Source organism: Camelus dromedarius, chromosome X, assembly GCF_036321535.1.
Source record: "Camelus dromedarius isolate mCamDro1 chromosome X, mCamDro1.pat, whole genome shotgun sequence".
Taxonomy (NCBI): Eukaryota; Metazoa; Chordata; class Mammalia; order Artiodactyla; family Camelidae; genus Camelus; species Camelus dromedarius.
In genome coordinates this window covers 25,072,457-25,099,606 of record NC_087472.1, presented here as the reverse complement: position 1 = coordinate 25,099,606, position 27,150 = coordinate 25,072,457, and the positions used below count along the sequence as shown (strand labels likewise).

Here is a 27,150-nt window from a genome sequence, read left to right as displayed (position 1 = left end):
TTTTGTTATATATATGTTTATATCTATATACTTTTGCTTTTTAAATTCTCTTCCATTATAGGTTCTTACAGGATATTGAATATTGTTCCCTGTGCTACACAGTAAATCCTTGTTTATTTTATGTATGGTAGTGTGTATCTGTTAATCCCATACTCCTAATTTATCCCTCCCTCCCTTTCCCTTTTGGTAACCATAAATTTGTTTTTTACACTTGTGAGTCTGTTTCTGTTTTGTAAATAAGTTCATTTGTATCATTTTTTAGGTTCCAAATATGAGTGATGTCATATGATATTTGTCTTTCTTTGTTTGATTTACTTCACTCAGTGTGATAATATCCAGGTCCATCTATGTTGCTGCAAATGGCATTATTTCATTCTTTTTTATGGCTGAGCAGTATTCCATTGTATGTGTATATGTATATATATATACCACATCTTTATCCACTCATCTGTTGATGGACATTTGGGTTGCTTCCATATCTTGGATATTGTAAAGTGCTGCTATGAATATTGGGGGTGCATGTATCATTTTGAATTAGAATTTTCTCTGGATATATGCCCAGGAATGGGATTTCTGGATCATATGGTAAGTCTATTTTTAGTTGTTTCTCCATAGTGGTTACACCAATTTACATCCCCACCAACAGTGAAGGAGAGTTCCCTTTTCTCCACACCCTCTCCAGCATTTATTTGTAGATTTTTTGATGATAGCCATTTTGACCAGCATGAGGTGATACCTCATTGTGGTTTTGATTTGCATTTCTCTAATATGTAGTGATGTTGGGCATCTTTTCATGTGCCAGTTGGCCATCCGTATGCCTTCTTTGGAAAAATATGTTTAGATTTTCTGCCCATTTTTTGATTGTGTGTTTGGTTTATTGATATTTAGATGTATGTGCCGTGTGTATATTTTGGATATTAACACCTTGCTGGTTGCATCATTTGCAAATATTTTCTCCCAGTCCATAGGTTGTCTTTTAGTTTTATTGATGGTTTCCTTTGCTGTGCAAAAGCTTTTAAGTTTGGCTAGGTCCCATTTGTTTATTTTTGCTTTAATTTCTTTTGCCTCGGGAGACTGACCAATGAAAATATTGCTATGATTTATGTCAGAGAATGTTTCACCTATGTTATCTTCTAGGAGTTTTGTGGTGTCATGTGTTACATTTAGGTTAGGTCTTTAAAGCATTTTGAGTTTTCTTTTTAATATATAGTGTGAGGGAATATTCTAATTTCATTGATTTACATGCAGCTGTCCAGCTTTTCCAGCACCACTTGCTGAAGAGCCTGGCTTTTCTCCATTGTATATTCTTGCCTTCTTTGTCGTAGATTAATTGACATTGGTGCATGGGTTATAGGTGGCTTTTTAATTTTAGATTAGTTTTTGCCAAGTTATGGGGTAAGCGACACGGACAGAAGGAAGAGAAGGTTTCCTATACTTTGAATTAACAGGTTTTCATCATACTTCGCTTGGGGCTCCACACTTTTAAAGCTCTTTCAAGAAAGGGACAAAGGAAAGGCAATTCTGTCAGTAGCCTTGGTGCTGTTAATGCTGGTGCAAAAGAAATTGTATTGTGTCTTAAAATTTACTGACAGGAAACTATCAAATATTTGATATCAAGAGTGGCAGCTACTGCCACTGTGATCTACATTTCAAGGGTACGTCTCATTTTAGTTTTAGTCAACTAAGCTACTGAAAATAGATCCTAAACTTTCAAGACATACTTTGTCCTTTTTCCTAAAATTTTTTTTTGGTACTAAATTTTGGGGAAGGTTGACTCAGAAAAAAAAAAAGGTCATTAATCTGCTAACTAGTCGTGTTAAGTTGCCAAGAAAATACTACCATCTGTCTTAGTTTCTTTTACAACAGTGCATTCCCACTTCTCATGAAATGTCATTATATAAACAATGAAACTTTAATAATTTTGAGTCATAATCAAAAAGCAGTAATGCTGTAATTCCTACATAGACTATTTTCCCACGATACAAAACCTTGGAGAAATGCCTAAGGAATTTCATGTGAATTTCTTATCTCCATGTGAAAATACAGCTGTATTACAGTACTTTGATGTTTTACTCTGTGGCTTTACTTTATTGAGGAGAATGTAGAATAGATTGGAAATGGATAGATAATGAGTTCCTTGTCTGATTTCATGTTGAAGAAAATTAGATATAGTTTGATCTGTTTTTATTCTGGAATATCCCGATAGACATTTTCAGCAAGATTTTTGTAGGAAGGAAGCACAGGGACTCCAACTGAATGGTAAATAGCTGCCAATTCAAGTTTCTGGAAACTGATGCAATATTATCCTATACATTTTTGAAAAAGAAAATGAAGGTAGTGAATGGCTCTAATTGTTGAAGAAAAATGCTACTATTTTGGTTCCTTAGTTGAATGTGATCAATAATCAGCCTAAAGGGAAATACTTTGTCCTCCAAACATCCATGCTGTTGCTTCATGCATCATGGTTCTCAGTCGGAAGTGTATCACCAGGGGAGTTTTTAAAACTACTACAATTCATTCATGTATTCATTCATTAAACAATTATTGAACACCTACTTGTGTCAGACAGTAAAGCCTTCTGAGGAGGAAATGCTATGTAAATAAAAATAATAAATAAACAATGTAAGTGTTAATATTATTTATCTTTCAGGATGTAGCTCAAATTCAGTTTGCTATTCCCTTCTCTGGGTTCTGTACCTTACAAATACTTTTGTCAACGTTTGTGTTCCTATCTACTGAACTCTTTTAAAAGGTAGAGACCTTGGCTTATTCATTTTTGTATTCCATAGAACCTAAAATAAGATTTGGTACAGATCGAACAGGTGGTCAGAAAATGATAGTTGAAATGAAGGAATCAACGTGGTGTTGCATCATTTAGTATTCAGTTAAGAAGACAGTACTGGTCCAAAAACTGGATTTATTTCTTCAAAGTAGTTATTATTCATGTAGTTGTTATTGTGTTATTCTAGAACTTGAATTTCTCTAAATCATAATGAGTCGATACTTTTTTTTATTATATTTATTCCGATTATATTTCAAGGTGGTTTATCATCTAACAAACAATTAAACAGCAGTTTCAAACTTGCTAAAGAAACGAAACCTTTCTAGTCTCTCAAGTTTTTACGCCCTAGAAGCTTACACGGAACGGAGGTGAAAGAGACTAGTTTCGCTAGCATTCCAGCCGTTGGTGACCGCATTTCCCCATCTTTCCCTTTCCTTTTTCCCACCCTTTCGCCCTCCGGAAGGGGCCGAGCGCTCCCGGAGCTTCCCAGTCTTCCTCCGCCCCCTGCGGAAGGAGCCGAAGGCGGAGCGGGGTGCCGAAGCGGGGCCGCCTAGCGCTCGGGCCCCTCCGGAAAGAGCCGAGCGGCGCTCGGAAGGGGAGGGCGCCTTTGCCTTCGGCGCCTGGCCCCCGTGCGGTGCCCTCTGTCGGCGGCGTGGGGCAGCGGTGGCGGCAGGAAGCGGCAGCCGCGTCGACGTCGACCAAGACTGGAGCGACGTTTAAAGAAGGAGCCGAATCGCCGCTGAGTCTGGCTTCTGGTTGTTGGAGGACTCCCACCCTTCCGCGCGGCCCGACGGCGAGAGGCGGCGGCGCCGGGAAGCAGGTGAGGAGCCGGCCCCGATTCGGAAGGGGGCGAGGGAGCGCGCCGGCTTCCTCCGTCCCTGGGCCGCGCCTGCCTCCGCTTTCTCCTCACTTGAACCAGGAAGCGGCGGAGTCGGAGGCTCGGCTCCTCCGGCCCTTTCTTTGTGTGGGCCCGGGAGCGAAGGAGGGGACGGACCCGGAGGGCCGCGGCGCAGTTCCCTCCTCCGGCAGGGGCCGAGGGGCTGCCGGCGCCCCGGGTAGGCCCGGAGCGTGGGGAGCCCACGGCGGAGAACCGCTGGGCGTTTTCCTCGCCCCTCCGCCTTCCTTTTTGCGCCTCTTTCTTCCCTCCCAGCCCCTACTTTGATTTAGAGCTTTTCTGCCGGGCCCATCCTCCCCTTCCGTCCCCTTCCCAGGGCACAACAATGCCTCCTGCTTGGCCTCATCCCCTCCCAACACCCCACCCTCCCGTTCGCCACCTTCTACTTTCCCCGGCTCGCCTTACTACCCCCGCCCTGGCTGGGCTGGCCTTGCCTCCTTCGGTGTTTGCAAGAAGCTGCCTTTTCACGTGAATTGGGGTGAAAAGCCCGGGTTGCCGCCGGCCGGGTGCAAATGGGGAAGAGGGAGGGGAAGGAGGGAGATGGGGTTCAGCTGCCGCAGGGAACCGCGTGTTGGTTGGTTCACTCCCGCGGGTGGCGTTTCTCTCTCTTCCACCTTCACCTGCCCTCAGTCAAGGGTTTGTTTCACAGGGATGCAGAATGGCTTTTCTACAGTCAGGTCGCAGATCTTGTTTGGGGTAGGTTCAGACCGATTGTGCTGTTCCTGGGCCCACCTTAACGGGGAAGAGTTGGAAACCTAAACAACAAAATGAATCTAAGTCCCAGTGTCACCTGGACACGTACATGTAAAGCATTCCCCCACTGGGAAAACCCACTTGCAAAGGACAAAAATTGTGGGACCTTATTCAGAAAAACCCATCTATCCACTGAAAAGTAACCTGTGCCGAAATCCCCATATTTCGGAAGCCCTGGTTGCTGGCTTGTTGTCCAAAGGTCACACTTTCTGATGAATGCTTTTATGGTAACCTGGAATTCCTTGGTACTGTTAACGTTCTCCTACTTTTTTAAGTTATAATTTTGAAAAATTGAGAAGCTATTTGAGACGCCCTGCCTTCCATGTGTATATAACTTAAGCACTGTGACAGTGGTACTATTTTGCTAACTCTAAAGGGAAAGAATATTAGCAATAGAAGAATTTCTTTTCCAAAAGTATTTATCAACTAATTGCTATTATATATACTTTTTATTTGATTCTTTTTTTTTTTTTTTTTTTTTTTACAATTCAGTGTCATTGTTACTGGGAATGTCTTCTGCAAAGTGCCAAAAAGTGTTTAGGGGGTGGTACACAGCAATACGACTTACTGACATTCCCCCTTTTTTTAGAGTAATGTTTGTTCCGGTAAGTTTATGTCTTCGTTTTCACTAATGTATTTGATGTGAAGAAAGTTCTCATATCAGTGCACCTACTTCTTTACCAACAAAATGAATTGTTTTGTGTTTTCTTGCAAATGAGCTTTAAGAAATAGTAAACTTTCCTTTTCTTTTGTTTTATTTTTTCACAACAGCATCTGTTGACTTCATCTGGCACTCTGTTTAACATTCCACCTCTGGAGATTGTAAGGGTAAAGAGGTGAGGGGAAGGGGCAAGGGATGAAGAAAGAGGAGAGATTAAGAAAGGTGTTTCATAGTTCATTCAGATGAGGCATCCCAATTTAAATAAGAACAGAAATATAATGGGAAGTTTAGAGTTAATCATCGCCAGTGTTTATAAATGCTAATTTAGTCATTGGCTGCAGGGAGTAGCTTTTGAAGATGCTCTTAAAGTTAAAATTTAGGAAGACTGTTTCGGACTCAGTATTGCACACAAAAAAGGCTTTTCTAACATTTAAGTCACTCATTTACAGGTGAAATAACTTATTTGTTCATGATGAAGGTTTTTCTTAAAGTTTTAAGATAGTTAAAAATTAACTCTTAACTCTTTTTGAGAAAATCCAAAATTGGAACTAAGAAAATTAGTTCTAGTCTTTAAAAATTGCTTAGTGGTGATGCATGTAACTGATTCACAGGAAGAGATTAGTATTCAAATCTGTAGATCAGTTTAAACCTTGCTTGTCTTTTCTTAGGGGGAAGTCATGAGATTTGACATGTGGTTTAAAAACCAGCCTGTATGAACAATTTATATAAAAACCAAAAAGTTATGCCAAACTTTGGTTAAAACTTGAATGAACTATTTAATGATGCTGTAGCTGAAATTCTGAATGACGAGGTACTTCTGTTTTTCTATCCTAATCTCCCATCTCCTCCCTTTCTCTTGCAGACATGGAGACTAGAAAACTGATTTCTGCTACAGACATTCAATACTCTGGCAGTCTGCTGAACTCCTTGAATGAGCAACGTGGCCATGGACTCTTCTGCGATGTCACTGTTATTGTGGAAGACCGAAAATTCCGAGCCCACAGGAACATTCTTTCAGCTTCCAGTACTTACTTCCATCAGCTCTTCTCAGTTGCTGGGCAAGTTGTTGAACTGAGCTTTATAAGAGCAGAGATCTTTGCAGAAATTCTCAATTATATCTATAGTTCTAAAATTGTTCGTGTTAGATCAGATTTACTTGATGAGTTAATTAAATCAGGGCAGTTATTAGGAGTTAAATTTATAGCAGAGCTTGGTGTTCCATTGTCACAGGTTAAAAGCATCTCAGGTACAGCTCAAGATGGTAATGCAGAAACCTTACCTCCTGGTTCTAGTGACAAGAACCTTGAAATACAAAAATCAAAAGATGAAGCCCAAGATAATGGGGCTACTATAATGCCTATTATAACAGAGTCTTTTTCCTTATCTGCTGAAGATTATGAGACAAAAAAGATCATTGTTACCGATTCAGATGATGATGACGATGACGTCATTTTCTGCTCTGAGATTCTGCCTGCAAAGGAGACTTTACCGAGTACCAATGCAGTGGCACAGGTCCAGCCTAACCCAGGCTCTGTTGCTATTTCAGATGTTGCACCTTGTGCTAGCAATAGCTCTCCCCCTTTAACAAATATCACACCTACTCAGAAACTTCCTACTTCTGTGAATCAGGCAACTCTGAGCCAAACACAAGGAAGTGAAAAAGTGCTGGTATCTTCGGCCCCGACACATCTGACTCCCAATATTATTTTGTTAAATCAGACACCACTTACTACACCACCAAATGTCAGTTCTTCACTTCCAAATCATATGTCTCCTTCAATCAATTTACTTGTGCAGAATCAGCAGCCACCAAACAGTGCTGTTTTAACAGGAAACAAGGCCAATGAAGAGGAAGAGGAGGAAATTATAGATGATGATGATGACACTATTAGCTCCAGTCCAGATTCAGCGGTCAGTAATACCTCTTTGGTCCCACAGGCTGATAACCCCCCAAATACCACTTTTGATGGATCATTGATACAGAAGATGCAAATTCCTACACTTCTGCAAGAGCCACTTAACAATTCTTTAAAAATTTCAGATATAATTACTAGAAACACTAATGATCCAGGTTTAGGATCAAAACATCTAATGGAGGGTCAGAAGATCATTACTTTAGATACAGCTACTGAAATCGAAGGCTTGTCGACGGGTTGCAAGGTTTATGCAAATATCGGTGAAGATACTTATGATATAGTGATCCCTGTCAAAGATGACCCTGACGAAGGGGAGGCCAGACTTGAGAATGAGCTACCAAAAACATCTAGCAGTGAGACGGCAAATAAACGTATGAAAGTAAAACACGATGATCACTATGAGTTAATAGTAGATGGAAGGGTCTATTATATATGTATTGTATGCAAAAGGTCCTATGTCTGTCTGACAAGCTTGCGGAGACATTTTAACATTCATTCTTGGGAGAAGAAGTATCCTTGCCGTTACTGTGAGAAGGTATTTCCTCTTGCAGAATATCGCACAAAGCATGAAATTCATCACACAGGGGAGCGAAGGTATCAATGTTTGGCCTGTGGCAAATCTTTCATCAACTATCAGTTTATGTCTTCACACATAAAGTCAGTTCATAGTCAAGATCCTTCTGGAGACTCGAAGCTTTATCGTTTACATCCGTGCAGGTCTTTACAGATCAGACAATATGCATACCTTTCTGATAGGTCAGGCACTATGCCTGTGATGAAGGATGATGGTGTTGGGTATAAGGTTGATGCTGGGAAAGAACCTCCAGTAGGGACCACATCTACTCCTCAGAACAAGCCAATGACCTGGGAAGATATTTTTATTCAGCAGGAAAATGATTCAATTTTTAAACAGAATGTAACAGATGGCAGTACTGAGTTTGAATTTATAATACCAGAATCTTACTGAACTTTGAAAAATCAGAAAGTTTTGGTTTGGATTAAGGGGCAGGGCTTTCAGAAGACCTGTAAAACAAATTAATTTGATCTGCCACGTCATCTGAAGGTAGTCTAGTTGGATTATTTGTTAATAATTTTTAGGAACAAATTATTCTGGAAGTGTGAATAGAGATTAAGAAATCCCCCCTCCCCCAGTATCTGTTTATATAGTTAGCTTTCAGCACATTTAAAAGAGGCAAAAAAAAAAAAGCTTGGAGAGATAGTTTCCTGAATAGAATCTGAAGCAGTCTGAATGTTCTTTGAAAATAACTGGAGTTATTAGCATACCCTAGTATGTCTTGCAACTTTCCCCTTCCGTGTTAGCACTTTACTGCTGAATTCTCAATTTTCTTAATATTGAGACTATAAATGTGTGTTGTGTTTTGTATATGGCATAAAAAGGTAACAAGAACTTCTAAAGTTGTCCTGGAAATTTTCAGAATGAGTCTCTGCTTGGTTGTGTATACTGCTAGTTGAAATAGATAGCAACCTCCTGCCTCCCGCCCCCCCCCCCCATGAAAATGGCCATGCAGACAAGTCTCTCATTTGAAGAATGAATTAGTTTTACATAATGAGAAATCTTACTTTTATCGCCATAGTCCAGAAAAGACTTTGGTGGCTGGACTACCGTATATATACAGTATATATATACTTTTGCAATGTGGTTTCCATGGGCAAAAATACTAAAGGAAAACAACAAATCTCCATAATGCAGATAGAAGATGAAAAGTTCTGCCGTGTTTGTTTGGAATTCTGTGCTTTTAACGGGATACAGCCAGAGCATGGAAGTGAATGGAGATTTCCTTTTTGCTCAGTATGGTTAAAAATAGTCCCATGAAATTTTTCGAATTTTGAATCTGAAAACCACCAAGTAAATTTTTATGTATACATCTTTATAAGTGACAAATTTCATAAATGAGACTCCTACATATTTTGGGCAGGAGGCTACTGGCATATATTTTTAAATGTTCATATTACTTAGAATCTCTAATAGGACTTTTTTTTTTTTTTGAAATAGTTGAATCAGTGATCTAGTATTGTCCTTTCAGCAAGACCATTTAGGTTTTTACCCCTTCTAAAATAAGTTCCATTCCATCTGCAAATTGCTGCAATATTATAGCGATCAGAAGCTGTCTTTGGAAGTTAAATAGGCTTGTTGATTTCCCATTTTTTCTTGAGAACAATAAATACCATTTTTTCTCCCTTTTAAAATGACACATTTAAACACTTAGAAAATAAAGTCAAAACTTATTAAAGTGCTAGTATTAAAAGGGAAGCAGGTTGGAACAAATATATAGTCTAGCATTTATAACAGGATTGACTTGATGAACTTCTGTAAATGACTTTTTGCAAAGGAAAAAAATTAATAGATACTGAAAGAGATTGTTGTGCATAGTTATTAGTCATTTGTAACCTTGCTTAAGTATTTCTTAATTCAACATAGATATTTTCTTTCTCCTTAACCATGTATTTTTGAAAATAGTCTTATTTCTTGACTTTGAACTTAAAGCTTTAATCATGATTTCCCACGTATACATCATTCTTCTGATAGTGAACTAGATGTGAAGATAATGGTTTCAGTGTTTAAGATGGTATCTGAGGGTATCCAGCATCAGTATTTGCAATAATACAAGGAGAAAGAAAAATATAACCGTTTGCATACCGAGGATGGGAATGATGTGCAGCTATGTGTTCTCTGTTCTGTGAGTTGAGACCTTCAGACCATTTTGTAAACTAATCCTTGGAAAATTTTAAATTATCTTACAACTTAAGACTCTGATCTCTGGAATTAGAATATCTGTTTCCTTTTTGTGTAGGTATTGGTAACATTACTCTTTGACCATAGGGTACATTCTGAAATATTTTCAATGGAAATTTGTTTCATTAATGCTGTCCCACCAGTTAGACATAATTCTTCAAGTTGTGAATGATACTGATGCCAGCAGAGCTTCCAGTCCTTTCAGACTTAACTGCTACATAAATTAGTCTGTCATAATAAAACTTGGTAGTTTCTACAAGGTTATTATGACAAACCAGGAATTAATTCTATAATGGAAAACTATCCGTTCTGAATTATCTGGATATAAGGATTCCCTATTATTTGCTGCTGCTGAGCTCTATGTAAATTCTGAGTATGAAATTTCAAACTTTGCCTACTGAAGGTATCTTCTGGAGTTTTGGGGGAGGAAGAAAACTGGAAAATTCACTTTAAATTGTATTTTTGCCAGAAGACTCTTACTTGCATGTATGTCAGGGTTTCAGTTTTTCTAGAAGTCTCTATATCCAAAGTTCAGAATTCATGTGAAATACTCCTTTGGGGTTAAAACCCTTCACTCCCAGTATTTATGGGGTTGGAAATCTGTAGCAAGATGCTGTTTAAAACTTACCATGGGCTTTTCCTATTTTATACTTAGCTTTCTGGTATTTGAACTTTTTTTTCCTTTCAAGTTGGCTTCAAATTTGCTCCTATGCTACATTACCTATAGATATTCCGGATAGGAACTATTTCAAGTAGCAATTTGTTAAAAAGAAATGACAAAATGAAAATGCTCAAACTGAGCAAAGATTTTTAAATGCCATAGCAATCTTGCAAGATTCACTTAATATATTTTAAATGATCATTATCATTTTGCTGGTAATGATCCCCCACATACAACCACTATGAAGAATTGACGCTGCAGTTTTTCCCGTTGTACCAAAAACAAATAGTAAAAATGATCAAGGTATTTTATATTGTCAAGGCATGTGGATTCTAAAGAATGAAATGCTAATTCAGCAGCACTGGCTTTCTCACCTATGTCAGTCATGAAACCTTGTTCATTTCCACCCAATACTGTAATGTTCATACTTGTACAATCTTCCCTATCATGACTTTAAGTTCTACTTTTCATTAACCATTACCTGATATTAGTTCATAGAGCTTCTTGTGGCAAAAATAAAATGTTTTAATTCTGATTTTTGAGTGCATTTTTTATGAGATTACCTTCCAGGAATTATATAGACTTTTATAGTCTGTTGCTTTTCAGTTTTTGTAGCAGGAGACTGGAACTGTATTTCTGATGACAGCATGACAGAGTTTCCCATTAGGTTTTATATGTTGGTTAATCGCATGCCCATTGTATCTTGAACCATAATAGTCAAAAGTCAGTCAGCTGCCGTCAGTTGCTTTAGAGCGTTCGTGATAACGTCTGTTGATTCCATGAAGACACATGTAAGTTGATAAGGAGGAGGATAGTTTTATTAATTTGAAACATCACAAAAGCAGTCTGGGTTTCCAACATGGCAGTGATACAGATTTTAAGCAACATCCAGTTTATTCAGGTTCTGGATTAATATTTTAATGTTTCATGCCCAGTTCAATACTTTAAAGCAGAATTAGGAATACAGCAGTAAATATTACAAAATGCAGTTAAGGTACATTTTGGAAATATAAATTCCTTCATTACAGCAAATATTTTTGCAAAAGAGTAAAGCAGCAAATATTAATTTTTCTAAGGTAACATGCACTTTTTATAATTCAATGTAATAAAAAAGCTGCTCAAATTAAGTGTTACAAAATCTACACTGTTTCAAGTTATTTTGTAAAGTAAGAAAAATACATACAAATGAGTCATAGAATCTTAACACTAAGAAATGTGATAAATGTAGAATATACTGTGTAATGGTGCCTTTAAAAAATTAAATACTCGTACATGTTCTCTAAAGCAAAATGTAAAGTGTAAACGGCAAAAAATATCATTGAGTATTACAAGTTGATATTTGTAATAGTAAGTCAATTGGTTATTCCTTTTTGAACTCCAATAGAATTTTAAATATGCTCACAACTGTAGAAAATAATAGTAATTTTATGTAACGCAAAAGGATTATAGTTGTTCAGATTTGAAATCCGGATGAGACATCGTTCATGATGCCGAAAGTTCAACTGAAGGTTTTGCAAACATTTACTGTTAACAGTGAGGGCATTTGTGCCTTGATAATTCTTGATGACTGGGTGTCTACAAGGTAGATGGGAGCACCAGCGTTTGCCTGCTACCTCTAATCCAGCAAGTCGGGAGGTAGCGAAGTTGGCTGGAAATTTCTCCTGTGTGTGTTCTGTGTCTGCAGAACTGTCTAGTTAGGTACCCTCCTGTAGCCCCTGTATTTTTACATTGTACAAGTGTAGGATTATCAATTGTCCTGTAAATCAGTCGATTCTCAGGTTAACGTAAGATCACAATGAAAATGTTCTTTCCGAAGTGAAGGCATGGGTGCCAAAGTGTTAAATTCATCAGGTTGATGGTTTAAAGCTATATATATTTAAAAGAACTGTACAAATACCTACCACAATGTGCCAGATGGGTTTTAAATCTACAGTAATACTGAAGAATTTGTCAAGTTGGCTACAGTTGAGGTTTTGCAGACTTAAAGCGGCATTGTAACACTTTCATAATCTTGAACGCTGTCATGATTGGTCTCAACAGAAAAAAAGGACCAATAAGAGTAGTGGTATTAAAATACAGATGATTCTTCTGGGGTGGGGTGCAGGATACGTGCAGTTTGCTGGGGTTGAAGCACAGTATTTGAAGATTAAATAGTCACAAAGATTAGTAACAATTCATATCACGACCCAAAGAACCTAATCTAGCATTTTATAACTCTGAATTTTAAGATTTCTATCTCCAGCAAGTGCAACATGTAGTAGAACCGCTGTCTCCTAAGTTATCAGATGTACAACTGAGATCTATTTAAACATCTCACATGTTGCTCTGTGTATTTCAGTGCTGCTTGATCAGTCAGTCATGTTCTCCACTACTTGAAGGAATATTGCACTTTTCCCTTTGGGAGGTACCAATCACAAAAGCTGAGCTGAATGATCACAACAGCCATTTTTACAATACGGAGAAGAAAGGAGTAAAAGAGGGGCAGCTTTTTTCAACATCTAGATACAAGCAAACAAAGTCCTATCCAGAACTCTCTGCGCTGGAATGACCATGTAGCCCCATCATCTGGGAAATGTTCCTTAGGGACTGACTGTAGTGGAAGGGAAAGATAGGGCCTCTAAGCCAGGTGCTTCAACCGAGGTGCTAGGGTGGCAATCTGCCAAGGGCTGGAGGACAACACTCCATTTACACGAAGTGAGGCAGATGACAACCATGCTTCTGCTGCACACAGGTGGAGCCACAGGTTGACGCAGGTCCAAACACAAGCTGCTTGCTGGGATGGCTCCCCAGCCTGGGTTAGAGAGTGTGCACTGCCCTTCTTGGAGGTGCTGCACTCAGCCTAGCAACCCCTGCTCCCCACTGATAACAAATAAGCTTCTTCCCTATCTTTCCCTAGCCAGGCAGGCCATTGTAAAACTTTAAACTATGCAGAAGAATCAACTTTGAATGTTGTACCCTACATACTTCCACTAAAGCAGAAATACAAAAGCCACAATAATGTCAATAGCCAGCAGGCATTCCTCTTTAGGGGCTGTAAGGGGGTGGCTTTTCAAAAGGTGGATAGTAGGGTGGAGAGTAACGGGGTGGAGCACTCGAGGACCACATGTAGCTGGGCGAAGGAGAGGCAGACTGGGGCTCGTCAGAAAGTCCAGAGGGAGGGGAGGATGGAAAGACACTGGAATGCTGTGTAATCAAAATAAAACAATATCAATTTAGGCAGTGAGATCAAAATGCCCCAATATCAGTCATTATTTAAAAATAGATATGGACCCAGTGTGATTCTGTTTGGAACAACCAAGAGCACCTAAACCTCACAGGGTTAATGAAACTGAGCTGGTCCCACTTACTCTCAGTCACTCAGGCTCCAAAGCTTATGCAGAGATGCCTCGGAATCCTCCTCCCCCTCCCTTTGGACCCTGCATTCAGTCAGTTACCAAATCCTGTTACTCCTGTTTCTATGCTTACTCTTGAATCCATCGCTCCCTTTACCACATTTCTAACTCAGTCCTCCAGTACTTCCCCCTTGAGCTATGGCAACAGCGTCCCAGCTAGTCTTCAAAAAAGTAGTCTGGGCCTTAAGAACATTTGCGGTTCAGCCATTAATACCTGGGAAAGTCTTTGGTACAAAAATATGTCACAGAGCCCATCTCAGACCAAAACAAAACTAAGGTCAGAGAGGTTAAGTGGCTTTCTTGGATCTAGAGTCTTCTAAGTCCAACAATGTCTATTTCATGGAAACTCTGGCCCACCCCCCCCAAGTGCAGGGTCAGCTGGAGAGCAAAGAGAAACAAAAGGCATGGAGGTGAGAAGGCCAGTGATAAGAATGAGGAGCAATTTGTCAGGTTGCAGGGCTGCTTGAGGATTCCATTTTTCTCTGTGTTGTCCACCTTTCGTAGTCTTTGGGAAGGGGACAGATAATGGGTTTTAAAAATACCTAGTGAATCAGCACATTAGGAGTCATCGGCCACTTCTCTCTCCCAGGCCCATGTATACCCTTGACTTGAATGATTTTCTTGCTCAAGGAAAGTTGCCTTTCTTGTTCACTGCTATTCTCCAGAGCTCAGAATGGTGCTTGGCAAGTAGCAGGCCCTCAATAAATGTTGGATGAATGACCATAACGTCAGGAGTATAGAAGATGAGCTTGGCATTTTTTAAAAAAACCAAAATCTATTTCCAATGAATATGGTCACATCTTGTGGGTACCACTGCCTTGCTGCAGTAGTGGAGCACAGCTGAGGCCTGAAGGAGGGGTCTACAGGGATGGTGAGAGGCAGGAGGCCAGTTTTAGGCTCTCAGGAAGAGCCAACGTAAGCCACCAAACAGGGCTGCAGAACTGCGATTGTCTGTTGTGCCTCAGCTCTAGGAGGAACTGCTATATTAAAAAAAAAAAACCAACTTACACCAAAATTTCTCAAAGGTTCAAGCGCTGATGGGGGTGGGCAATACCTTTACTTTGTTCTGCTGGCCTGAGTCTGAGTAGAGCGTGTTATTTCCAGGCCTGGTGTGATCTACAGTCAGCCTTGCTATAAGGTGTCTGGAGCCTGAGACCAGTTGGCTGATTCTCCTTATCCCCAGGCCTGACCTTTGCACTCCTTAGGTCATGCTTGAGACACTGAAATCTCTGTCTCTTGCCATATAATGTTAGGACTGGGAAGAAACCGTAGCTGCCACCATCCCCTCCTCCCTCACCCCATCCATTCTTTCTCCCTGAGTGAGGGAATGACAGGGTCACAGAAAGCCCTTTAAAGGCAAAACAACTTGAGAAACAAGTCAGATTCCTTTCTATAATCCCAGTTTTTTCTCCTCCCTCCCGGAGGAGATATGCTTTCTAAGACATCGGTCTTGTGATTTCCTGGTTTTCTGCTCCACCCTGCACAACTCTCTCCTCTCTCCTGTTGCTCTCTTCAACAAAGAGCACTGTCCTCTTAAACCAGAGAGGAGAGCAAAACCCCACCAGGGGCAAGATCTCCGTGACCAGGATGTGGTTCTCTGCCCTCCTAAATCCCGCTCTGGGATGGTGAGAGTTGGGAGGCCAGTGTGCAGCAGCCCGGCCACAGAAGGCAGGAGGGTCAAGTTTTCTACAGTGGACCTGAAGGTTGTTCTGTCCTGAGAGGCAGCAAAAGGCTGCCATGGGTGGCAGTTGTACACTTTGATCATAAAAGGGGGTGGGGCGATGGCCTTGAGTTTTCACTTCTCATTTTCACGTTTGAGGAAGTATTAAGGGGGAAGGGAGTGGGATGCTTCTCACTTCCCTTTGAGGATGCTGGGAATCTTAAGGATCAAATCCGAGGGCTCCTAGCAGAGCTAGGGAGCTCACTGGCCGTAGTCCATGCGCCCTGGGGATTTGGCGGGGAGGGGGTGCCCACAGTACCAGTGCGTAGTTTCCTAGCAACAGGTAGGCACCTTGGGAAAGATGTGGCTTTGTTGCGGCTGGAGAGCTGGCCAGGTGCATTTTAGTTGCTGCCTAAGAGTCGACTTGACTAACGGGACAGGCAGCTCAGGCAGCTTGGAAGAACAGAGCTTTGAATCCTTTTGCACCACAAAGCATGAAAAGCATGAAAAGCATCTAAATAGCCTACTGCTGGGTCTGGTCAGCTCCAGCTTCCTGAGCTGCTTCTTAGAGGCTGGGGTGGCCGAGGGGGGCGGTGCTCTGGAGGACCGAGGAGTGCCCTTGCCGGACACACGAGGCTCCCATCTCCCACCTTAGTCTGCCCCTCCCTGCCCGATGGCTGACCACACTCCGCGTGACCGCTGTGCATTCCTGTCACGCGTGCTGCTCTCTTTAGAAGCACTGGGAGGCAGTGACTCCGAAAAGAGCCCCAGAACCAGCCGGGTGATAAAGGGTACCAGCAGAAGATCCTGTATCCCAAGGGTAAAATCCAGGGGCTCTTGGTTCTTTGCATCCCCCCTCTGTTTCTGGCCCAGAAAGAAAAGCCGGGGTATGGAAAGAAGAGTAGAGAAAAGGAAAAGTGAGGAAAAGGGGGGATCAGAAACAAGACAAAGGAGAAGAAAGGAGAAACGCAGGAGAGGGGAAATAAAGGGGGAAAATTGAGGGGTGGCAGCAGCAGCCTTCGAAGCTCTTGGCAACCTGTGCCACACCCCGCCTCCCCTGGACTACTGCTGTCCACAACTTATAATGGGTCCTTTTCAGTGGTGACAATGAAACCTAGTTACCTTCATGTGATTTAAAAAGAGCATAAACAGAGGTGCTTGCATACTGCATAGCCTGAGACTTTGGTTTGAAGCTAAACTTGGCAGGTCACCAAATGGACAGGAAAGGGACCAGTCCATGGCTAGAGTAAAACAGGGGGCTGGCCCAGTAGGCCAGGCTGGGAAGGATGGCTGCAATCCTTTAGGGGCTTACCCAAAGCTACACTGGGATGACTTTCCCAGCAGAAGTAGAAACTGATGTTTTATATGCTACAGAATTTGGCTGACACTGAAGTACAGGTAATGGGGAAAGGAATGCAAGGGGAAAGAGAAGTGAGCGCTGGGGAGGTGAGGAGGCACCAGGAGTCTCGGCTTCTAGTCTTCCTGCCTGGGTGGATGGGACAGCTGGTTGTGCAATGTTTGAAAGAATCCTGGGAGAGAAGCAAGATGGTAGAGTAGAAGGACACTTGTAGCTTACCCTCTCCCACAAATACACCAAAACTCACATCTACAGACCCACTCAGCCAACCAGAGCACCTGCTGAACTCCAACAGAACATTGCCCTCTTCAAAAGACAAAGACGCCAAAACTCTGGTAGGAGAAAAGGAAAAAAGAAAGAAGGAAAAGCAAAACAGTGTGGGACGGGTCCCACAGGGAGGGAGCGGCAAAGGAGGACTGGCGCTCTTTCGCTGGGTTCCCCCCTCTCCAACCAAGAGGCCAGCGGGACAGAGGAGGAGCCTCAGAGGCTCGGATCTGTACAGAGCAGCCCTTGACTGACAGAACTAAGTGAAACGGGCACAGAGGGTCCCCGCAACACCCAGCCCAAGATGCAAGCCAGCAGCCAGGGGCTGGGACAGGCCGCCCAAGCCGGGCAGAGGACTGGGGCGGCTGCACTGAGGCAGCCCCATGGGACTGCAGGGGGCTGCGCACCATGGCTGGGAGGGGATACAGAGCAGAACAACCTCGGTCCCCCATAAATTGCAAAAAAACAAAGCAACACAGCTGGGGTGCCCTGGGGGGAGGGGCACCTTAGCCTTTGTCTCCTCAGACCCGCGGCACCATTACTGGCTCTTCTCGTGAGAAGAGAGGTGGGGTGCAGCCACAGCTGCCATCTCCTCCTGTGCACAGCACCCAGGCAGGCGCAGGGCCGAGCCCTGAATCCACACCCGGGGGCTCTGCAACCTCCTAGGCAGGACTGAGAATTGTTTACAGCCCGAGGCAGATAGGATCTTTCTGCCCTGGAACCTCAGAGAACTCAAACCGCCAAGACAAACAAGGAGCTGAGATTTGGCACAGAGCAGGGGCGGGGCTGTTCCGCGGTGTTCCCCGAGCCCGCCTATGGAGCGCTGACCCAAGGCGGAGTGGGCAGCTGCACAGAGCAGCAGAGTGACTGGGAGAGGGCGGATGGCAACCCACCTTCCTGGCAGGAACACAGCACCTAGCCACAGTGCTGGGAGGGGGCGCAATCCGCCCACCTGCCTCGCCCAAGTGCAGCATCTGACTGCAGCATCGGGAAGGGCAGTGACCTGCCTGCCCACTGGTGCCAGAGAGACATGAGCAATATGAAGAAGCAGAGGAACCACTCCCAATGAAAAGATCAAGAGAAATCCTCTGAAAGCACGATCAAGGAAATAGACATTGATGGCCTACTAGATCAAGATTTCAAAAAAGGAGTGATCAAAGTACTGAAGGAACTAAAAGAAACAGTGTTTAGAGATATAAAATACGTCCAAAATGGGGGGGTGGGGTGGGAAGGGACTGGGATTTCAAAATGTAGAATAGATAAACAAGATTGTACTGTGTAGCACAGGGAAATATATACAGGATCTTGTGGTGGCTCACAGTGAAAGAGAATTGACAATGAATGTATGTATGTTCATGTATAACTGAAAAATTGTGCTCTACACTGGAATTTGACACAACATTGTAAAATGACTATAACTCAATAAAAAATGTTTATATACATAAAAAAGGTGTCAAAAATGAAATAGAAGCTATAAAGAAGAACCAAGTAGAATTAGTAAACTCATTTGCTGAGATGAGAGCTGACCGAAAGGCTGTACAAAGCAGGCTACATAATGCAGAGGAACAAATAAATGACCTAGAAGACAGGACAAAAGAAAGCACCCAATCAGAACAGCTGAGAGAAAAACAAATAAAAAACAATGAAAACAATATAAGGGACCTATGGGATAATATAAAGCATGCCAATCTACGCATAACAGGGGTTCCAGAAGGCGAAGAAAGAACCAAGGGGATTGAAAAGGTATTTGAAGAAATCATGACTGAAAACTTCCCAAACCTAAAGAAGGAATCAGATATCCAAGTACAGGAGGCTCAGAGTGTCCCAAACAGGAAGAACCCAAACAGACCCACACCAAGACATATCATAATCAAGATGGCCAGAGTCAAGGATAAAGAAATGATCCTAAAGGCAGCAAGAGAAAAACAAAGAGTGAGATACAAGGGAACCCCCATAAAGCATCAGCTGATTTCTCTACACAAACACTACGGGCCAGAAGGGAGTGGCAAGATGTATTCAAAATCCTGAATGAAAAAAAGATGCAGCCTAGGATACTCCATCCAGCAAGGCTATCCTTTAGACTAGAAGGAGAGATAAACAAGCCACAGACAAGCAAAAACTAAAAGAGTTTAGCAACACTAAACCCATGCTAAAAGAAATATTCACAGGTCTACTCTAAATAGAAAAGAAGCAGGATGCTACAAAAATGAGAAACTCATAACTGGAAAGGTGATAACTACCATGAATTACAAATAATAGAATAAACACAAAATTGTAAAAGAAGACATCTAAATCATTAAGAGTGGGAGAGGGGAGCAAGGAAAGCCACTGTGGAAAACAGTATGGAGATTCCTCAAAAGACTAGGAATAGACTTACCAGGTGACCCAGGAATCCCACTCCTGGGCACATATCCAGAAGGAACCCTACTTCAAAATGACACCTGCACCCCAATGTTCATAGCAGCACTATTTACAATAGCCAAGACATGGAAACAGCCTAAATGTCCATCAGCAGATGACTGGATAAAGAAGTGGTGGTATATTTATACAATGGAATACTATTCAGCCACTAAAACTGACAACATAATGCCATTTGCAGCAACATGGATGTTCCTGGAGAATGTCATTCTAAGTGAAGTAAGCCAGAAAGAGAAAGAAAAATACCATATGAGATCACTCATATGTGGAATGTAAAAAAAAAAAAAAAGAACATAAATACAAAACAGAAACAGACTCACAGACATAGAATACAAACTTGTGGTTGCCAACGGGGCGGGGGTGGGAAGGGACAGACTGGGATTTTAAAATGTAGAATAGATAAGGAGAGATAAAGAATTTGACACAACGTTATAAAATGACTATTACTCAATAAAAAAAATGTTAAAAAAAAAAAAAAAAGAATCCTGTTTCTCCAAGCTCAGCACTCACAATATCCTCAGGGCCAGCTGACCAGACCCAAGTCCTACTCATATCTGACCACAAGAAATGTTTCCCAAGCTTCCTAACTGGACAGCTACCCAGGAAGGGCATGACTTTGAGGGGTTAGAACAAAACCCTATAAATCTCTCTCCTCTTCCTTCTGTCAGCCTCAGGGGAAAAAGAAAACAGAAGTCTTCAAAGGCAAAGTCACATAAATAGTCCTATTTGGAAATGACCAGAATGGGGAAGTCATTCAGAAGAAAGTCTAGAAAGGTCAGTTTTCCTGCTATAACTTGGGCCCTTTTACAATCTGAGAAGAGAATAAGGGAGCTCTGGGTTTTTTTGTTTTGTTTTGTTTTGTTTTGTTTTGTTTTGTTTTGTTTTTTTTGGCAGGTCTATGCTTCTGGTGATTTTATTGCTAGAGCTGGTGTGCATTTTGCTGACTGCTTTCTATTTATCTGGGAACATAGCAGATGTTCCCTTATCCTCTTGGCTTTCTTGGGTAAAGACTGGTATTTCCTTCTACGAAATGATAAGGGAGGGAACTTGATAAACAAAAGAAAGCTCCACTCAAATACTAAAATGAAATGCCACTTAAGTTCTAGATGGCAACAAATCACTTAAAAATATACTCCTCAAAACCCACAACATACAACTATAAAGTCTGCAAAAAGGAAATACAAAAGATGGCTGGAACCTAGGGAAGGAACCAGGAGAGGTATAAGGGGTGTCCCTGCAGCCTTTGGAGTGGGGAGCAGTTCGATGCTGTAATAAGATAAAGAGATTCTTTCTGAGTCATGATTAGGAAGCCCACAATTTAAACCAGTAGAATAGGTAAATATCCTCAAATTAACTGGGGAAAAGATCTACGCTGTGCTCAGATTTCCAGGTTCTCCAAAGAATCCCTCAAGCCAATCTCTGGAGTCAGACAGACCTGGATACAAATCCTGTCCTCCACTTACCAGCTCAGTGACTTTGGGGAAGTCACTTAACTTTCTCCGTGACTCAGTCATCTCAACTTAAAAACGGCAATGACCAGAGTATTTCCCTCAAAGGACTAAAATGAGATGATATATGTAAAGCACTTAGCACAACGCTTGTAAGTGCTCACTGAATAGGGGCTGTCATTCAAAAGTGAGGTGCCCAGAAATCCCTGAAGTGCCTGCTAGAAGCCCACAGTGTAGCTTTGGGCTAGGTGATTAGATTTGGATCCCTTCTCTGGGTTAAGAACCCTGTTTCTGGGTTTCCATAGCACTATGCGTAATAGTCTATTTACCTTTTTGTCCCCACTACTGTCCCCGGACCATCCCCCCTCAGGTCCCTAGATTGATCTCTTAATGCAAGGCCTATGTCCACAGCTCCCAGCACAGTGCCTGGCATACAGGAACACAGAGGAAACACTGGCGGAACTGAAACCAACAGCCCGAGTCACCACTGGCTTTGCCAATCTCATTTTCATGCCTAGGGCAGTGTCTGAATGAGGAATGATGGACAGAGAGATGGCTCCATCCCCTAAACAAGGCCTTCCTATGTTAGAGTTTGCAGCAACCATCACCAGGGAGGTTACTGTTCCTACTTCAGGAGTTCATTATAGAGTGAAAAGTCCCAAAATCAATATAGTCAATATAATTTACTTAGATATAAAAAAAAAATAGAGGCAGTCTCTTCAGCTGGACCCATGCATGGCCCCTCTGTCCCAGGATGACTTTATATTATAGGTGCCCCAAAGAGTGGTGACCCTCTTGTGCTAGGTTCAGCATCCCTGCATTCTCTTAACGGATTGCTTTTTGCCTCTGTCACTACTGAAATTATCTATGCCCTGAAGACCTAAACAGACATTTCTCCAAAGAAGACATACAGATGGCCAATAGGCATGTGAAAAGATGCTCAATATTGCTAATTATCAGAGAAATGCAAATAAAAAATACCATGAGGTATCACCTCACATCAGTCAGAATGGCCATCATTCAAAAGTCCACAAATGATAAATGCTGGAGAGGCTGTAGAGAAAAGGGAACCCTCCTACACTGCTGGTGGGAATGTAAGTTTGGTATAGCCACTGTGGAAAACAGTATGGAGATTCCTTAAAAAACTAGAGTTATCATGTGATCAAGCAACCCCACTCCTGGGCATATATCTGGAAGAAACTCTAATTCGAAAAGATACATGCACCCAATGTTCAAGCAGCACTATTTACCATAGCCAAGACATGGAAACAACCTAAATGTCTACATGACTGGATAAAGAAGCTGTGGCATATTTATACAATGGAATGCTACTCAGCCATAAAAAATGAAATAATGCCATTTGTAGCAACATGGATGGACCTGGAGATTATTATGCTTAGTAAAATAAGTCAAATAGAGAAAGACAAATGCTACATGATATCACTTATATGTAGAATCTAAAAATAATACAAATGAACCTATATACAAAACAGAAACAGACTCACAGACATAGAAAACAAACTTATGGTTACCAGAGGGAAGAGGGGTGGAAGAGATAAATTAGGAGTTTGGGATTAGCAGATACAACTATTAAATATAAAATCAATAAACAACAAGGTCCTATGGTATAGCATGGGGAACTATATTCAATATCTTGTAATAACCTATAATGGAAAAGAATATGAAAAAGAATATATACACATATATACATATATATGACTGAATCACTACGCTGTACACCAGAAACTAACAACATTGTAAATCAACCATACTTCAATTTTAAAAAAAGAAATTATCTATGCCCTTTTTGAACATATTCATGTCTTCCAGTCTATATTACCTATCTGGGTAACAAGTTCTCTGAGTTGTCTACCTGTGAACACAGCAGGCTTTAAAACAAGTTCTAACATTTTTTTCCAAGCTTTAACAAATGCCTCCTTGTGCTGGTGCTATATTTTACAACAGGGAACGAGCCCAGGTTCACACTCTACATACGTATTACTATTGCACTATAGAGTCCTAGACATCCCCAAACAGTATCTAAACCAAACAAAAGTACACTTAATTCAGCTAAATGGAGGTTTTTCAGTTTCAATTATTTTGTTAATTTGAAGCTGAAATTAGGTTGCCCAAGGACTCTGCTTTTCCCAGCTGGCTGGTTAATTGGAAGCACCCCCAATCAGTCATGCTTTTATGTCCCCTTGGAGCATTCATGCACTCTTAGTCAATAGAAGTAAATTCATTATGAGTCTCCATCCTTTCAAAGGCATTGCCTTGGTCCCCACACTTTGCATTAACCAGATTCAAGAGTTATCCCACTCTGCTGTAGTCCAGGGTTTATGATCAGCGCAAATGCCTAAAAGAGCATTTCATCTGTCCTGAAGTGCCTCGTTCAGTGCTCTGCCTACAGTGAATTCCTTTTAATTAAGCCTTTGTGGTTCTGTTTTTCTGTGCTTAGTCTTAGCTCAAAAGGACAATAGGCAAGTGCAAATGTGGTAACACTATTTCAGTCTCATGTGATAATGAGGCAAAAAAGGGGAGGGGTGTTATAAAAAATATTTTCTATGGTCCCACTTAGGAAGGCTGGAGAAAAAGAAGGGACTTCATCCTCATTACAGATTTGTGGCTGAGAATGCCCTTGTGCTAAGGAGTAGGACTAGGTAGGCCTCTCCCTGTGGCAGAGAAATGGAAAAAGCCACTGTTGATCAGGGGTCCATGGTGACATAATCATGAGCCCCCGTCTTCTCCCCAGTGTAGGTCAAGGCAATTTAGGACACCTGGGCCCTGTCTCTTTCTCTCCCCTTCTCTCCCATTATTCTGTTTCTTCTCCTCTTGTGTCTTTCCCACTCTCCCCATCTCTCCCATCATCTCCTGCCCACATAGGCCTTAAGCTAGCCGTGGGTACCCATGGGCTGCCAAAGGCCATCAGGGACAGAGAGCCCAGCTACCTCATACACATCAGGAAGGTTCCACAATTAGGGAGAGAACAAGAGAGCATGAATGAGAGCAAGGGTCATGGAAAGTTCTTTTTCTCTCAAAACATACCTGAAAGTCATAAGCCGAATACGGTGGCAGGTGAGGAGGGCTGTGGTAGTAGGTGTTATAGGATGTCACCTGAGGACGGGCGTAGTAAGAAACAGTCGGGTGCGCATTCTCAACAGAGCAGTTCAGGGCTGGGAGGGTTGGGTTCTGGAGAAAAACACAAATTAGCGACAACATAAGTGTTCGTCACTAGGAGGACGGTTAAATAAACCATGGTCCATCCATAATACAGAGTACCATGCAACTCTTGATCAGCAATGATGTGCACCTATATTTGGTGAAAGTTGTCCAGGATATATGGTTAAAGTTAAAAAACAAAAACAAGCCACTGGCAAAAGTATAGAGACAATAAAAAGATCAGTGGTTGCCATGGGTTGGGAGTGGGGAGAAGGATGAGTAGGCAGAACACAGAGGATTTTTAGGACAGTGAAAATGCTCTGTATGAGACCATAATGCTGGATACATGTTACCACAGATTTGTCCAAACTCATAGAGTGTACAACACCAAGAGTGAACCCTAAGGTAAACTATGGACTTAGGCTGACAATAATGTGCCCATTTTGGTTCATCAATTGTACCAAATATGCCACACTGATGAGGGATGTGAACAGTGGGAGAGGCTGTGCCTGTGTGCAGGCAGAGAGTACATGGGAAATCGCTGTACCTTCCTCTCAATTTTGCTGTGAATCTAAAGCTGCTCTAAAAAAATTAAGTCTTTTAAAAAGCCACCATTTTATATCAATATAGCACAATCGCAGTTTATGTATAAATAAAGATGCAAACAATGATATATGTATGTACTTTGTAAATGAAAATAAACTAATCTGGAAAAATTCAGAACAAACTGTTAACTCTGGTTATCTCTGAGGAGGGCAGGGGTTATTAGAAAGTAAATGGGGACTCTTCACTATTATACAGCCAAAGTTTTTACAACTAATATGTATTACTTGTGACACTTCCCCCCAACCTATTATTTTGAAAAATTCAAACCCATAAAAAGTTGGAATCATTTATTTGTGAGTTTTCACAAAAAAATAATTAAGATCCCAACTACAAAATGTCAAATAGACAAGGCTACTGCTCTTCCTCTGACAGAAAGGTGATCGACCACAAAGGGTTTGTAAAAGTCGTGAGTATTCCTGCAGACTCCAGCCTTGCTGAGGAGCCCTTGGGCAGACAATGAAGGATATTCATTTCACATCAGCCCTAAAGGCTGGAGGCAAAACCCTAGCACAGAAACCAGGAAAGACCAAGCAGAGTATATTGATATGTCCGTTTCTGGGAGGCAAACAAAATAATACAGAAAGAATTTAATACCACTTTTTATAACAGTGGTGTGTGGAGCCCCTCAAGGGGTAAAGCTAATCCTGTCCAGGATGGGAGCCCTGATCTCAAGAAGGCCCGACCACCGCTAAAGGCAGGCCCCACTGCTCATTAGTTCCCAAGCAGGACTGTGTTTTGTACCTTATGAGTGCCCCATGGGTCAAGGGGTAGGGTAAATGTTTTATTTCCATCTTTCGTGTCACTGACACCCTCTCCATTTGTGTGGATAATCAAGAGCTGTCTGCAAAACCCACGCGTCTGGTTTCTGGTACACATCTACCTTGCATGAACGGAGAGCAGAAGCTTCCTCTCAAGTGATGAAAATGTGTGGGCAGGCTTTGGCAATGGCATAGGCAACCATGTTGGGGTGTTGGCAGAGGAAACTCCTTGAGAGCAAGTTTCAACACAGTCTGTTGCTCTCTTCCTTGGAGTGGGTTACTGTTTACATCTCTAGGTTTGAAGAGCTACGAACCTCAGTCATTATGATGCTGCTCACAGACAACCAGAGAAATGTTCACAGCCTCTCTGGTGTGTGGGAGACGGCTGAGATCTTGACCATTCCAAGGGCTGGCTCGCTTTACAGAGGCAGAGTGCTCAGAAGTGCCCTTACCCCTCCACCAGGATTCTAAGATGAAATGTAATCCTGGAGGAAGCTCCAGAAATCATGTTCCCTTGGCCATGTGTCAATTAAAAATACACCCTCCAGCAATTCTTGCAAAGCAAAACCAGTTCTTCTACACAAATAAACTAAGCCTAAGCATAGAGAAAGAATCACGCCATGTGAACTGTATCTATAAAGGCTTGTGTATGTGCAGCGAGGCCGGGGGGCCAGGATCATCTCTATTATAGAGAAAGAAACACAGGAGGAAGGCTGAGTAAGTCACAGAAGAGAAGCGCAGAGGACGTGGAGAAAACCGACCGGACGCCAGGAGAGGTCGAGGGAGTGAAGAGGTGGGCAGGGAAGGAGCAAAGGGACCGTCCCGAATAACAGCCTGGTCCTATTTTACATCAGTAATTCTGGTTTCACAATAAATATGGGCTCTATTTGTATGTGTGCACATAGGAGTGTATTTTTGTTCAAATTCTGGGGCTTAAGTTATGAGATCCCCATTTTGGGTCAGCAGCATTCTGAGAGCCAGGGCAACAGGTGACCAGGTGGCACAGGGATCGGTGAGAGCAGTCTGGCCTGGGCTCAGTGGAGTCTCTGCTGAGACAGTGGCGGCGGACTTTGGAAAGAATGCCAGTTCACTGTAAGCCAAAGACACCAAGTAGGAGAAAACGGCCAGACAGAATCTCTTTTTCAAGAGTCACCTCAAAGTCTTCTGTCTTTGGGCAGCAAACATTTTGGCCATCAAACATTTCTTCCAGAGCCTTTTCCCCACACCCCTCTGGTCAGGAACGAAGACCGCCTTCCTCCTTTCGGGTTCCTGCCACTCTGGAGATGGCATCCCCTCCTTGACCCCGTTGAAGGCTGTGGACTCATGGCCCTGGGCACCCGCCCTCCCTCCTTGGGAATGCCTTTCATCAGCCTGCACCCCCAGCCTCCCTGAGGCCCCCAGGGCATTCCGCCCAGGAAGGAGGTGCCTCACGAGCCACCACGCACATCTCGACTTAGGCCAAGGGTTTTATGTGGGCCTACCTAGTTGCTGTCCCAGGATTTTCGACACCATGTCTTGTTTTAATAAAGTCATCTAGGCAGGGCTTCCTCCTTGGCGGCCCCATCTTCTAACTCCCACTCGTCCCCTCACCTCATGAATCTAATCTCTCACCCCTGCTCTTCACCTTCATCTTTCTCCAAAGATGCCCCAACCCAGAAACAGCTC

General features: G+C 42.2%; 2 protein-coding genes across 5 annotated transcripts in view; one reads left to right on the top strand and one right to left on the bottom strand.

The window, feature by feature from the left end:
* Positions 1 to 3,418: 3,418 nt before the first annotated feature.
* ZBTB33 (zinc finger and BTB domain containing 33) lies at positions 3,419 to 10,958 on the top strand. 3 transcript variants are annotated; one of them, XM_031445568.2, is made up of 3 exons: positions 3,419 to 3,602; positions 5,202 to 5,266; positions 5,954 to 10,958. In XM_031445568.2, the coding sequence occupies exon 3, from the start codon at positions 5,956 to 5,958 to the stop codon at positions 7,972 to 7,974; it is 2,019 nt and encodes a 672-aa protein (XP_031301428.1). In that variant the 5' UTR covers positions 3,419 to 3,602; positions 5,202 to 5,266; positions 5,954 to 5,955; the 3' UTR covers positions 7,975 to 10,958. The 3 variants fall into 3 exon arrangements, with proteins under 3 accessions (XP_031301428.1, XP_031301427.1, XP_064338866.1); XM_064482796.1 differs by lacking the exon at positions 3,419 to 3,602 and adding an exon at positions 4,961 to 5,035; XM_031445567.2 differs by lacking the exon at positions 5,202 to 5,266.
* Positions 10,959 to 11,219: 261 nt separating this feature from the next.
* Positions 11,220 to 27,150, bottom strand: part of TMEM255A (transmembrane protein 255A) — a 56,499-nt gene continuing 40,568 nt past the window's right edge. For both annotated transcript variants that reach the window (XM_031445570.2, XM_031445572.2), the window contains 2 exons: positions 24,008 to 24,151; positions 11,220 to 13,606 (listed from right to left, as the gene is read on the bottom strand). In XM_031445570.2, the coding sequence (XP_031301430.1) occupies positions 13,448 to 13,606; positions 24,008 to 24,151 (303 nt within the window). In that variant the 3' untranslated portion in view covers positions 11,220 to 13,447. The remainder of the gene's footprint in view (positions 13,607 to 24,007; positions 24,152 to 27,150) is intronic.